Source organism: Lipophrys pholis (assembly GCF_963383615.2).
Source record: "Lipophrys pholis genome assembly, chromosome: 9".
Classification (NCBI taxonomy): Eukaryota; Metazoa; Chordata; class Actinopteri; order Blenniiformes; family Blenniidae; genus Lipophrys; species Lipophrys pholis.
Genome location: NC_137639.1, coordinates 7,233,906 through 7,248,843, shown reverse-complemented (window position 1 = coordinate 7,248,843; position 14,938 = coordinate 7,233,906). Strand labels below are relative to the sequence as shown.

The window sequence follows — 14,938 nt, the reverse complement described above, 5'->3', positions numbered from 1 at the left end:
GGGTAGCAGGAGGACGACTCCAACTATTTAAAGCAACGAAACAGAACGGCACAATGCAACACGTACTCATTGTCAAACATTAAAAACACGGGGCTCAAATTGTGCAATTTAGTAAGAGAAAGTGGTGATTGTTCGATGGGTTTGAGCCACAAACACACACGTTGTTAGAAAAAAGTGGATACACGGGTGATTATTTTTTTCTTTTCTGTCATTGTGAAAACACTAAGAATTAAAAAAAACAAGAAAAAACAAAAACAAAACACTGGTTTAGTTTATATTCATACAAAACAGGTTTGGTGTCTCAGAGCCATTTCATGGGATGAGATGAGATTAAGGTGCCTAATCAGGATTTAGTCCACAACAAACACAAGCGGACAAAGTGCAGTTGTTTTCTCTCTCTCTCTCTCTCTCTAAATTTTCACTTTAGGTGCTTTTGATTCTTCTCTTCAGTGCAGATTAAAACCATTCTGTGAAATACTGTCAGACAGCGTTTCTTAAAGTGTGGGATCTCCACCCGGAACGGTTCACAGGCCTCACGTTGGTGATTTGGTGCTGACTGCAGTGGACTTGTGGATCCATTTACTCTGAATTCGGTCCTCAGCTGGTGCTCGCCTTCGCGCACTTCGGGGTGAAACTGAATCCGTTAGAATTCAACTGCTGGGAAAACACTGCAGAAAATAAAAAAAAAAAAAACCTTTTCTTCTCTCTCTCCGAGCAGAGGTCCGTCAGAAGTGCGCCCTGCGGCGCGCAGCTTTCAGTTCACACATTCAACTTTGGCACGACAGCCTCACATCTATCTGGATCTGCAGAACTCTCCTCGTACAAAGGAGAGAAAAACACATGATTCCACAAGTAAATAAGAGCAGTGCATAATAAACACATTCTGTGGCCTCTCTCCCAACAGATCCACCAGCTAAAAATCTTAAAGGAACGACGGAACGAGGAGCCGCTATAAAGGGAAGACTTCAGTGGACATCCTGGTATTTAAAAAGCATCACGGCGTTGGCATTCATTCAGCATTAAGGTACTTTTTTCTCCCGTCGCGCTCGGCCTTCGTCTAAAGCCTGTTCTCCAGTTGCCTCGGACCTTGGATCGCTGTGGGGGTTTTGGACATTTTAGGTTCAGTTAACGCGGCTGTGCAGTGACGGTGTTTTTTAACAACGTGACTCAGACATGGAGCCACGCTACAGTGTTGGCTGTACCTTCGAGCGTCTTTACACTCTGCTCAGTTTTACTGGAGGGGTTCGTTCTGCTTGCCGACGTGTGACGTTGTGATCAAGCGGAATTTCTTTTTTTTTTTTTCCCCCAGAGGTACAGGCGTCATTACAAGTGAGGAATTCCAGCTCCGAGGCAACGGGATTGCACCTTTAGACTGCTAACATTCTCCATCTGGCTGTTCAGGTCCTGGCGGCGAGCTTCATCGGCGCTAAAGAAAACAGGAAGTAAGCACGCGTGCTGGTTTCATTGCAACATGTTTTCAAGCGCCTCCCTCAGGCCCCGTCTATACGACAACAGTTTCAGGTGAAAACGATCAGATTTCGTTGCTTCCGATAGTTTTACACCACGTCGTCTCTGGAAGCTGTCATTTTGAAAGCAGATTCCAAAGTGCAACCTTTATTAAATGCTCCCGTTTCAAAAAAAGCTGAAACGACGACAGAAATTGATTGTTGTCGTGTAAACGGGGGCTAAAAAGAAGTCGGCCTCTCCCGCCTCGCTGTGGCAAAACATTCATAACACTGGAGGTTGAGAGCCCACGCTCACAACAGAATGGGGGGGGAGGGGTCGATGTGTGGGGGCAGGTCCCTCGCTGGCTGCGTGTGAGCGAGCAAGGAGTGCAAATTGAACAAGAAGCACAATGGACATTGAAAGTGTCAGTGGCTCCTCCGACAAAACCGTCTTTTTACACCCGTCGGTATCGACGAGTTTTAGAGAAGCAGTAATTAATGTTTCTTAATTTTTGGGGTATTTCCTCTCAGCGGATTTCATCCTCGGCTAGCACCTCCAACTTTTGTATCAAGTGCTGCTTTCAAAGTCTTCATCAGACTCTGATGAAGACTTTGAGCTTCGTAGGCTGGGATCTGGTCTCGTACCGACCTTGATTGAGAGCTAAAGCTAAGAGTCCATCTCAGGAACAGTTCGACAATGAATTCATGTTGGGAATGACGACAACATGCAACATCAGTGGAAAAACACAAACTCCTGCAGCACCGATTGAAGCAGCGTTTCTCTCTGAGACATTCAGCGCAGTTCCTCGATGCTTCGCGCCACCGCTAGTCTTCGGAGACGGACAGAGACTTTCGGACGCTGCGTGACGGCTCCCAGACCTCGCTGTCGTCCGTCTCCTCGCCGTCGTCCTCCTCGTCTTCATCCTCCTCGTCCTCCTCTCCCATCCCTCCGCCGGCCTCGTTGGCGGCCGCCGAGCTCTCGCCCTGCGCCTCCTCAACGTCGTCCTCCGCTCTGTCGTCCGTCCTCGCCGCCGGGTTCAGGAAGGGATCCAGCCCCATGTCCAGGCGCCGCTGGACCTCAGCAAACCACTCCCTCACCTGTGGACGGAGAAAAACACTCAGTAACTGTGCTGACAGAAGGTTGAGAGTCTGCCGTGAGACCGGTTAGTTATACTCTAGTGATGAGGAACTACTTACTAGAACCCTACCAGAAAAAAACACTTCCATTTGGCCTTTTTTCAGGAGATGATTAAGGATGAACATTTGAATTATGTTGCCGTCATTGAAGGACATAAGGAAGTACGGTTGTAAAAAAGTCCAACTGATTTTGTCCATTTTGCCTTTCCAAGATTATATTGGTTATTAACACTATAAAAATCACAAACAAACAAATAAATAAATAACGAAATAAAGAAATAAAAGGAAATAATATCGGCTGTAATGAGCATCAGACAATTAAGTTACCATGGAAACCATCAAAAAACCCTCTTGGTGTAAATCAAGACAATGAGCTGAATTGAACCAACAAGCTCCTAATATGGGAAACTATATCCGAGAGTAATCAATGAATAAAAACCTTTTCTGTACCTGTTCGTAGCTCATGTTGGTCTTGGTCACGAGTTCGTCTAGATCCTGTTCGTTGAGGAACTGGTGCTTCAGGTAGTACTCTTTCAGGATGTCCCGGGCGCTCTTGAATTTCTTTGACGGGGGCATCCTGTCGACGTCCGCGCTGGACGAGGCGTACCTCCTGGGCTGTTTCCTGGTTCGGGATCGGCCCCAGCCGCGATTCCGGCCGCGCCTCTTTCTGCCGCCGCCTCCCATTTTCCCGCCGCTTCCTCCGCCGTTCGGCCCTTCGATGCTGCCGCTCTGGTACTGGAAGAACCACTTCAGGTTGCCGTTCTTCATGGAGTACCGCGAGTCGCCGAACCAGCTGACGATGTAGGAGCGAGGCAGGCCGCTCTCCTCAGACAGCTGATCGTACTCCTCTGGCGAGGGCCACTGGGTCCTCACGAAGGCACTTTTCAGAATGTGGAGCTGCTCCGGAGACTTTTTGCTTTTGTCTTTCATGTCTTTCTTGCTGGTGCCGGGCAGCTGTTTACTGCGGCTTCCCGGAGGAGTCTGGCTGCCTTTCCGGGACGAGGAGGCGGGAGAAGATGAAGAGGTTGCTCCTTCAGTCCCGTCTTCTGCTCTGGTGCCTTCCGCCTCCATGCTCCCTCCCTCAGAAGCTTCCGGGGAGTTTGTGTTGATGGAGGAGATTTTCCGCCTCTCGGTGAACCAGGCGTCGATCTCCCTGCGGGTCAGTTTGGTCTCCGTCCTCAGACGACTCAGCTCTTCATCCGACGGGGTGCTGCTCTTCTCGTAGCTCTCCTCCAGCACCACCAGCTGCTCCGGCGTCTTCTCCTTGAACTTCTGCAGGGTGAAGTCTGGGAAGGGGTTCCAGGTTTTGGGCCGGCTCTCCCTCACGGGAGGCGTGCGAGGCGGGTGGGGAGAAGCCGGGGTCTCGTCACTGGAGTCGATAACAATAGGGGTGCTTGCAGCGGCACTGTAGCTGCCTCCTCCTCCTGGTCGAGGCCCTCCGTCGTGGAAAACGATGACGTGGCTGTTCTTGGAGTTGCGCTGGTTGTACCGGGTGTCACTGAACCACTTCTTGATCTCTCCTTTTGTCAAGTTGGTGACTTTCATCAACCGGGCGATCTCTGCATCCGTGACAAAGTGGTTTTTCAGGTAGCTGGCTTTCAGCTCAGCCAGCTGCTCTTTGGATTTCTTAGGTCTCATACTGAAGGTGTCAGCACTGAGGGCGGAATTCTCCTTGGAGAGAGAAGAAAAAGTCGTGGATTAATCAACTATTCATGCACTGTCATGGTGAACCTGCGGGGACAGAGACTAAATGAGCCCGTTGAAGCAGCTCAGAATAGACACCGTTTAAAGGACTGACGAAGGTGAAGAATTCATAGATGTGCTTGCATTGACAAGCCAAGCCAGCTTTAAGAGTTGTTCCCACCTGTGGAGAGAGGGAGGGAGGCTGAACAGTGGTGGCCCGTTTCAGCTCACTGTTTGTTGGGGTGGGCTGGCAGGAAACTCTGCTGGAGCTCTGGGATTGGCTGGGCAACCCTGCTACTGTGAGGGTGATGGGACTGGTCACTGGAAGGTTCCCGCCTGGGCCAACCTACACAGCAGGGACAACCGAGAGATGAAGGGAGATACTCCAACGTGACTTTGGTTCTTTTACTTATCGGATGTCAGACCTTAGTGTCGACCGATTGTGCCCCGTCCTTTACTCTTGTTTTTGTCTTTTAACAATGAAGGTTGTCCCTCATTTTGTGCCGTTTCAAGAAATAACTTAATCAACCTAAAATGTGATGAAGTTTCTCATCGATACTTTTCACATGACAGAAAAATAAGGGAGCTGGTGGCTCGTGGGCCCCCGTCGCTATACTTTGTGATCTGCAAGTCAATTCCCGAAAGACAATAAATTACAGGTTTCCTGGGATGACCGACATTTTAAAGATTATAATTTGGTTTATTTCATGTTAAAACGATCAAATATGGATCCATGTTGATTAAGGCCCCATTTACACATTTTCAAATGAAAACGGAAAACTTTCATAGTGCTTTGGGAGTCCATTTGTAGGACAACATCACTCAGAGCCACTGTAAACGCAGCTTTTTGAAAACGGCTCCCGAGATGGAACTTTCTGAAAACGTCCCTGTGGAGACAGAGAAAAACTTTTTGGAAATGCTGCTCCTGCACATGCACACCACGGCCATAGTAAATAGTTCTCTGCTATGATTCTGCTAATTACAACTGTTGCTTGGCATGCTCCATCGTCTTCAGCATTTCTGCCGTTTGTGTGTGAACGGACATCATTTTCAAACTGTTTCCGTGTAAACGCAAATCTTTTTTGAAACAAAAATGCAAAAACAATGTGTTTTCACTTAATATTAAAAATTTGATTCAACCTTAGTCTTCGTGCATAAATTATCTTCCAAAATTCTCACAAATCTTTGTGGGAGAAGCTCTGGGTCAATTTGGTTCTCATTACCTTTATAGAACGACGATTGATCATGATAATCATGAAAACAGTGTAATGGGATAGTACAAGTTTAAATTGATACCAATCCGACATTTTCAAAAGTATTAGGGTCTTTTTAGCTGCTCCACTGAGACAGACGTTCTGTGCGATTTGCCTCTTATACCTGGCAGCGTCTTTAAGCTGGATGCCACAGAATCAAACACAGGTCTCCCACACTCGGGGAAGACTTACGAACATGTTTCACCATCAGGGGAGATGCTGCCAAAAACAGTTTTAGTTTAATGAAAAGTTGTTGTTTTAATGTCGGTGGACATTTCCTCTCATCAGTGAAATATAAGTTTGACCAGCGACCAAAACCAACACATAGCAGAGCAGCTCGCTCAGAGAAAAAGACTTCTATCGTCACCCAGCAAAGGAAGTGTACTAATTCATTTACTCCCTCTCTATTCTCCAAGGACAGCTCACTTATGCAGTGGTCTGTGATGTATTCACGCTGCATTTTATTCTAATCGGATAAATTCATTCAACGGAGGCTTTTACCTGTGTGAAGACGAGGCCCGGCTGGCCCACTATCTGGCAGGTCTGCAGGATGGACTGCAGGCCGTTGGCAGCGGCTGAGAGCTGGTGAGCCGGTATGACAGTGATGGTCTGAGGCACCGTGTGCACCGTACCGTTGAACTGCTTCCTCCTGGCCTCCTCCACCTCCTCTGGAGTCCAGCTGACGCCATGCTTAAGTCGCTGGGCTGAGAACCACACCTGGGAAAGGATCGAGTGCATGAAGTTGAACCAAAGAAAGACAGGAAGCTTTCCAGACGACTGGGTAGGATTAAGTACAGGGGCAAAGGTATTTTCTCATTCTATGAGTTTCTGAATGTTTTTTCAGGTAAATTTGAAATCCATCAAAAATCCAAGTGTCTTCACTGCAGCGACACTGCACTACATTTGATCTCCTTAAATTGTGTTCTTTAACTTTTCAGGAAAGAGATGTTTGTTAAAGGAGTGTTTCTGTTATTTTGAATGGGAAATGACTGTAAATGAAGTGTCCTTGACCCAAGCCCATATAGTCCGACCATTTAAATAGTTGCGAGGAGCTGATTTTCAGTGCAGGAGTAAGAAAAGAAGACACAACAATGATGATTCCTCAAAGTGTGGAAGGATGAGTCGCTTCTGTACACTGAACACTTCTGTATGTTTCGTCTCAAATCAAATAATTCATGGCTGAGAGGTTGACTTGCTAATTTTTTTCATATTACAAGATACTACTACTACTACTACTACTACAACTAACTTTATTCATAGAGCACGTTCAAAACAAAACAGTGTGCCAAAGTGCTGTACACAGACAGAACAATAAAAACAAAATAAAGCATGTAAAGCAAGTAAAAATGTTAAAAACAATAGAAGTAAAAACAGGAAGTGAGTCGGCCTGTTTGATGTCATTCCACAATTTTGGGGCTGCGACTGAAAAGGCACGATCACCTCTCTGCTTCCTCTTGGTCCTAGGGACAAACATCAATGACTTATCTGCCGACCTGACAGAGAGCGAGGGAGTGTACAGCCGGAGCAGGTCGGACAAATAATGTGGGGCGAGGCCATGAAGACGTTTAAAAACAAATAAAAGAATTTTAAAATCAATCCTAAAAGGAACAGGGAGTCAGTGAACCGAGGCTAAAACTGGTGTGATGTTTTTTGGCTCCTGTTAAAAGTCGAGCAGCGGCATTGTGGATCAGCTGAAGACGTGAGAGTGAAGACTGGCTAATCCCAACGTAAAGTGCATTGCAATAGTCTAAACGAGTGGTGATAAAAGCATGGATTAAAATCTCGAAATGATCCAAGGACATGAAAGGTTTCTCTTTGGCTAATTGTCTTAACTGAAAAAAGCTGGACTTGACCACTGATTTAATTTGTAGATCGGATTTAAGATCAGAGTCCAGTCTGTCGCCGAGATTTTTGGCCGAGTGCGTTAATTGTTGCCTTAGAGGACCCAGATCAACATGTACCTTGGTGGAATCACTGGGCCCAAGATAAAAGTGGTTGATCCCTGTTGGGATCCATCATATGCTTAATAGTTGTTTAAAACAGAGTGCTTAATAAAATCATAAACTCTACGGTCAATTTTTCTTTATGGGTGGGAAAAAAAAACCCTATCGCTGTGTTCACTAAAATACATGTTAAAACATGAGGCTGGATACAGTTTAAAAGTGTAGAAAAAGTCAATAAAAACCCAGCTCATGTTCCCTGTTAGTGTGTGAACAAATCAACGCTTCCTGAATTCTGCTTCACAATGATCAGAAGACCCGACATCGAAGGATCAAAAAGCGACGCCGCTTTTTATAAGTGCCTGGCTGCAATAAGCCAGTTGTGCCAACGTTTCTTACACCGACTGCTTGAAACCCAAAAAGTCAGAAGGATTTATGAGGCCCCGCTTTCATGGCGTTTTGCAATTTTTGAGAATAGTGCATGCCACACCTGTGTTCGCTCTGTAAGCAAAATGGGGAGAATCGAATTTCCCCTGGAAAAAGGCTCGTCTTAAATAGTTTTCTCAAACGACGTCATGACGAGGGAGGCGAGTGCTGCTACAGGCCTGAAGTCATCAAGACGCACATCGATCGAGCCTTTCCAAACACGTGGAACAATGTGGAGGTGAGGAGACATTCAAAACACAACACAGATAATATCTGCCAGCTGTTCAACACAGTTTTTCACAGTACAGCCTGTACTGTTTTTCACTATTTTGGTGGAAGTTTGCAAAACTCCCACTTAAATCGATTTGATGCACAATTAGAACTGGGTTTTTGATGAAAGAAATTATGTTGCAATGAAAACCAATTCAAATCTGTGAACTAGCATCTTAAAAATATGGGGCAATTGCAAGAAATAGAGGTTTTATGTTAAAGATTTTCACATAGGAGTGTGCTATTTGTTTGGTGTGGTGGGGAAATAGTATTGATTACAATGAAGGGGTGGATTTGTACCTCATTGTCAAAAATTTTTTCAAAGAGGAAATATGTGGAAGAGAGATTTATATCGACAAAATTTCATGTGAGAATTCACCAACACGAGTCTTTTCAGCCCCTGAACAATGTTCATTTACTATTCAATAAGAACCAAACTCATTAGATGTTTTTTTTTTTTAAGAACTTTGGTTATGAATCATGTACATAACTGTGAATTTTATTGAAGTATGTTTTTAAGCTGGCCAATACATGCTGAACTAATTGCCTACGCGTTAGGAAAAGTCATGTAGGGTCAGCTCAAATGAAATATTATCTTTTTATTCAAGCACATCAAAATCATAAAAACCACACACACTTGCCAACAAAAAAACAAAGCAGGATGTGTTTTGGTTATTTCTGCCCTTGACCTACTGAAATCAGTAAATAGACCTCTTTCATTCTTCCCCACATCAAATTTCGGGCTCTCTTTTTCACTTACAGGCATTTTAAGACGTAATTTGATATATTTTCCGGCTTTTTAAATGTGTACTGTGCCTCTTGTGTCTTTATTGACCCTGAAAGTCCATCTTTGATGGAGCATTTTTCTTTTTCAAGACACTTTCGATAATCTTCAACTACAGTAATTCTGTAGACAAAGTGAAACACTGATGGAACTAAAATGCACAGTAGTAAGAAAAAAAAAAAGAACCAATATCAGGGGGGAAAAAAGACATAAAAGCATGTGTTGGAGAATATGTAGTTCAGTGGAGGCAAATCCTTTCTATGTCTTCAGAGGCCAAACTGGCTCCTTCGTTTAAAACTTCAGAGGTTGGTGAGGTTGTGTTTGACACATGCCACAACAAGAACATACTGTGTGTTATGGAAGGACGTGAACGAGCCACTCATGCATGAAGAATGAACTCGGTGATCATTTTTCTGATCCAACATCCAGTTACTTGGTGTGCTGGATGTTGTGAACAAGCCTTCCAAACGCTTTAGAACACTGCATCTGAAATGCTTTGGATGGCAGTGAGGAAGAAGCGCTATAGGAGGAGGAGAGTCTGCAGTGGGGCGTGAGAGCAAAAATAACTGGAGCGAAACCAGTGAAGGCAGGAGGTCTGCTTGAGTAATCGGTTGAGGACGCAGGAGACGGTATATAAAACTATGTACTCAGGAATCATCAGAGAAGCTCAGCAAAGTTGCACTGTTGTCTTATACTTGAATCAATACAATAGGTGAATTGTAAGCTTCCCAGATTTGATTCCATTTAGAATCGACTGTGTTGGCGTGTGAGAAAATACACCAAGCGTTGCAGTAATTTCCACAGAAAGTGTTTACCCACCTTGATCTGCTCCTCAGTGAACTGTGTCTGTGCTGCCAGACTGCTGATCTCAGCCATGGAGGGGTAGGGGAACTTCTTGTACGTGGTGCCCAGCAGAGGGTTGGTGTCCATGGTGGCGCTGTAGGAGGGGATGCTGCTGAGGGGGATGAGCAGCTGGGGCTGAGGTGCAGCCGGACTCTGCTGGGCCTGGAAGGCGGAAAGCACCTGGAGTGACGGGAGAGAGTGGTGAGACGTGTGAAGACTGCTGGTGCTTTGTTGAAGAGATCGTGTACATCATAGCAAGCCGATGTTTCAGAAATCCTAATAATGAGCAGCGATCGACTGCATAAATGAAGATAAATAATCACAAACTGGGCTGTCTACCTGCGCCAGGCCTGCAGGCAGCACTGTGGGGTTTAAAACAGACGACTTCCTGTGATGATCCGACTGCGGGCTGACCAGCAAGCCGGCCCCTCCGAGCTTCATGGAGTCGTGCAGCAGCAAGTCCATGGGCATCATTGGACCCAGCGGAGCTTCGATGGGCTCTTGTTCTCCTCCCAGCTCCCCCTCTACACCGCCACCACTAACAACACCACCCCCTCCCCCACTTCCCCCGAACCCCTCGGGGCCCGCTTCGTCGGCTGACTTCAGGGATACGGCGATCCTCTTGGGCTCCGATTTGGTCTTCAGCCTCATGATCGGGGTCTTGCTGAGAGAGATGGCGGCCACGGCGGCGGCGTCTGCCGCTCCCTCCTCTGGTGCGTCACATTGTGGCTCCTGGGTCTGCTGCTCACTGCTCAAGTCCTCAGAAGAGTTTGTGGCGCTGCGCTTCAGTGGGGGGGTGACAGCTTTGCTTTCTTCTGCAGAGACACTGGGCTCATCTGGGATAGAGTGACACGTCGAGCATCTGTTGTTATTTACAACAAGACAGGTGCGCAGGGTATTTGTGTTCCGTCCACACGAGGGGTCAGAAAGAAGTCTTACCTGAATCTGGCGGTGTGGGAACAACTACAACAGCCTGACTCAGCTCCTCCTTGTTCGCCACCTCCTCGGTCGCTTCCTTCACTTTCCCCTCCTCGTGCTCCTCCGCTGCCTCTTCCTCCTTGTCTGCAGTCTTCTCCTCCACCTCCTCCTGTTCCACCACATCAGAGGGCAGCACCATGCAGGGTGTGGTAGACTTCCGGCGGCTCGACATCGTCAGGACAAGCTCTGTTTTTATATCTTTTTTTTGGGGGGGGGGGGGGGGGGGGGGGTAACTCAGCCTGAGGTAAAAAAAAATAAAAATCTCTGGGGCACAGCTGGTGAGGCTCACATCACACAGGCGGCTGCGCTCACATGCTCGAGTCCTGGGATTGAGTTTTCCTGTCAAAACACACAAAACCATTATGGAAATGTCAGGCATACACTTTCCCTGCTGATGTAGAACAATTATTGTTCATAATTGCGGTTGTTGACTGTGTAGCAAAGGTTAGGATGCAGCATGTGGGATGAGGGTCAGCTCACAACCGCCACTAACAAACAGGAAATTATCTTTGCATATCAACGAATGATTTTTTGTTTAACAACATAATAATAACACTTGAAGGAAACGGTACAAAACAACACAAACTGAGTGCTCGTCTCCACACATTCATTGAAATCCATCTGTATTGTCAACACATACTGCGGATACAGCCTGCATTTTAAAAGCAAAAATTTGTGTGCATGTCATTCCGGACACAACTCTCCGTAACACTGCTGTGTGAGCACTATAGCTTTTTACACTTGAAAATGACATGTCAAGCAGCCAATAATCCTACACCAAGTAAGATACTGCAACATAAAGGTTAAGATAGAAGGGGAACTCTTCATTCCCCCCAAAAAACGTGCTCAAGTCCAAATTCCCATTTCTACCTCAGAGTACAGCGATTCAAATTGAACATTGTTTTAAGGTTTGTCTGAATTATTACAAGCAATATAGGCTAATCTTTAGGATAAAGTATCACATTAAGGGCTAACCTCTGATTATTACTGTTAGTCGTGATTTAAAGCTACATGAAAAAACATGTAATTGCTGATTATTTCTACATATTTCAATACACCGATTTTTTTTTATATGATAAAAAATTCTTATTTATGCACTCAGTTAAATTATATTGAAATAGAATTGCATAGTTTCCCCTCTCAATCTAACATGGAATTTTTTTTTATGCCACTTTAACCAACTTATATTGCTGAGTTGATCCCAGCTGATTATGGGTGGAGTAAAGATCCATCCTGGACAGGTCACCAGTCCATCACAGTCACGCATGCACGCACACACACACACACACACACACACACTCACACCCTCAAATGCATGTTTTTTCTGTTTTACTTGGAACAGGAAAGCCCTGCGTGAACTATATCTGACATTTAATCACACATCAGAACCCATCAAATTAAAATGTGAATCTCAGGAAGAATAGCAAGAAACAAAAATGGAAGAAAGATCATCTTCTGTTTAAAAGCTTTGCTGCCGAGGTGTTTGGGGTCATGACAGGAGCCTTTTTTCTCAGCCTTTTGAAGAAATAAAGATTTATGAGACAAGTGGGTGCACTCTCACTGCACAGCCAGAATATGGCGGGTTCAAATACCAACCGGACCTTTCTGTGTGGAGTTTGCATATTCTCCCCATACGTGCATGGGTTTTCTTTCCAGTCTACAATCATGCATGTGAGGTTACTTGATGAAGGTTGATTGCCTGTGTGTGTGTGTGTGTGTGTGTGTGTGTGTGTGTGTGTGTGTGTGTGTGTGTGTGTGTGTGTGTGTGTGTGTGTGTGTGTGTGTGTGTGTGTGTGTGTGTGTGTGTGTGTTAGTTAGACAGGCGACCTGTGCAGGGTGTATCCTGCCCTGGCCCTGTTAGCTCGGATTGTCTTCAGTGTCCTTAACAGGATAAATTGGTATACATCTGCAAAAACTATATTTTTAATGAAATGATCACACAATTAATAGGAACCACATCACATCAAGAGCAAATCATTGTGTATCTTGGCGGCTATTGTCTTGTGTGCTACGGTTTCATTCATAAGAGGGACCCCCAGTGCAGACAGCCCCCCCCCCCCCCCCCAAAAAAAAAAAAAATGAGGACTCACTGTCCTCATAAGTCCTGCAGCAGCTCGATCTGACTGTGAACCGGCGGTGTGTGCAGCCCTTTGCCCAGGGATGTGCAGCCCACTGCCCGGGGATGTGCAGCCCACTTCCCGGGGATGTGCAGCCCACTGCCCGGGGATGTGCCGCTCACTTGGCCGCTCTCTCAGTACAGTAACGTGGAGGTGTGAGCTAGCTAATTCGTTAGAACTGAACTCCCACTGCAGCAGTAACTCGTGTACACAAAGAAGCCGTCTGACGTCGCCCTCCAGGCGGCAGCGTGTGGTTACGGAGGGTGACTTAGCCCGGTTAATTAGCCCGTGAGAGTCGGGCCAGAAGCCGCTGTTGACCCCGCGTCTGGCGGTAAACTTACTGTGTGGAACTCGTGAAATGTGCACCGTGTTGCTACCGGGCTGCTGTGGAGGGATTTCCTGAGTCTCGGCAGAGCGGCGTCCGCGGCTCCTGTCTGCCGGTGTCTCACCTCGTCCCTCCTCCGGCTGGCCGTGCGGTCCGGCCCGGCACAGCCCGGGACCGCTGCGGTAGCGTTGGTTCGGGTTCTGCGGGTTTACCAGACCGACCGAGCTGCGCGAGGCGGGCGGGCAGACAGACCGGTCTAACGGCTACGGCTCCCGTCTGCAGGGTCTGGAACCACCGGTCACCCCCTATCGCCTGGTCGGAGCAGGTTATTTCACCTCTCTGGAGCGGCTCCGACCTCCAAAGCCGCTCGGTTGTTTTCTGACCTAATTCTCGATTATTTTTTTTTACGGCAGATTTTTTTTTTTTTTTAATGATCAAACGGCGTCATCGTTCAATGCGATGCGTACTGACGTCATTCGCCAGCGACTCTCCGCTTGCAGAAAATCCCCTCTCAGCTTACAAATAACTGCATATTATCCCCAAGAGAGCGTAATAAACATTCGATGGATTCAGGTTGGACCCGCGGGCAGAGGAGGAGGAGCAACCCGCAGCGTGTGGAGCAGAGCCGGGGCCGTGTTCCCGTGTTGACCCGGCGGGCTGCCAGCATGTCCTCACATGACCCGGCGGAGCGGGACGCGGAGCCACTTCAGGACAACTCCGACTCCGTTTACATGTTTGCCCTCCGCGCAGACAGCAAAAACAACGGCCCCGTGGACTCCACCGATCACTATTGTATTAATGCATATTCTGAATAAAACGTGGTTCACATTTGACCTATATTAAGCCATTTTTTCCTTTAAGTTGTTTTTTTATTGGAAGGCTTCATTAATCAGGGGTGTCAAACGCCAGGTTTGTGGGCCAAACCCGGCCTGCAAGAGGCTCCAATCCAGCCAAGGAAACAATTAGGCAGATTGTAAATAACCATGTTCTCACTGCAAACCAAAATGCGATGGTTATAGAAGTTTATATTTTTTTGCACATTCACTGCATTTCGCACCATGAAGAATTATAAAAATTGTTGAAATTGCAGTCAATATGTTATTGTTTGGTTTTGGATGGCACTTTTTTTTTTTTTTAAATTGGCACTAAATCAAAGAAAAAACTTTAATTTAATTATTACTGCACTATTTTACCAGTCTGGCCCACTCAGGATGTAACACCTGAACTAAATGCTTTCGACTCCAAATACTCATAAGCATCCCAGCAGTGATCAACTGTAACAATGATTAAAGTTATCTAATGTAGTTTACTAAACTCACTGCCTTGAAATGTGCAAATACTGCAAATGTCAACCTTGAATACATTTAGTATTTCCATAGATTTTAAAATTAGAAGTGTTTTGTGTACGGACCGCTCGTGTTATATCCATCTGGCTGCTATTGCGCCCGTTTCTTTTTCGTTCTTTTGTTGCCTTTGGGCAGCTGAAAACTTGAATTTCCCTTGGGATTAATAAAACATCTATCTTATCCACATTTAGTAATTAGCCCAAATCCATATTGAATGATTCTTTAAAAAAAATAAATGTTTCAGGCAAATTCATCCATGTTTTGATCAGATTGTGATTATTAGAGTTGATTGGGCGCCAAGAGATTGTATAGTTTTTCCAGGCGGGCAGGGAATACCTATCCCAGATGACTACGGGTGATAGCAAGTTACATTATAAACAGGCCACCAGTT

The 14,938-nt window shown here is 46.0% G+C and overlaps 1 protein-coding gene across 1 annotated transcript; it reads right to left on the bottom strand.

Annotated features, from left to right (window-relative positions):
* Positions 1-95: 95 nt before the first annotated feature.
* On the bottom strand, positions 96-10,931 carry zhx1 (zinc fingers and homeoboxes 1; the record flags this gene model as incomplete). The annotated part of the gene is made up of 7 exons (XM_080471677.1): positions 96-2,543; positions 3,033-4,253; positions 4,447-4,611; positions 6,020-6,235; positions 9,758-9,961; positions 10,121-10,617; positions 10,721-10,931. 7 exons carry the CDS (start codon positions 10,929-10,931, stop codon positions 2,271-2,273), a joined length of 2,787 nt encoding a protein of 928 aa, XP_080327803.1. The 3' UTR covers positions 96-2,270.
* Between the last annotated feature and the right edge of the window lie 4,007 nt (positions 10,932-14,938).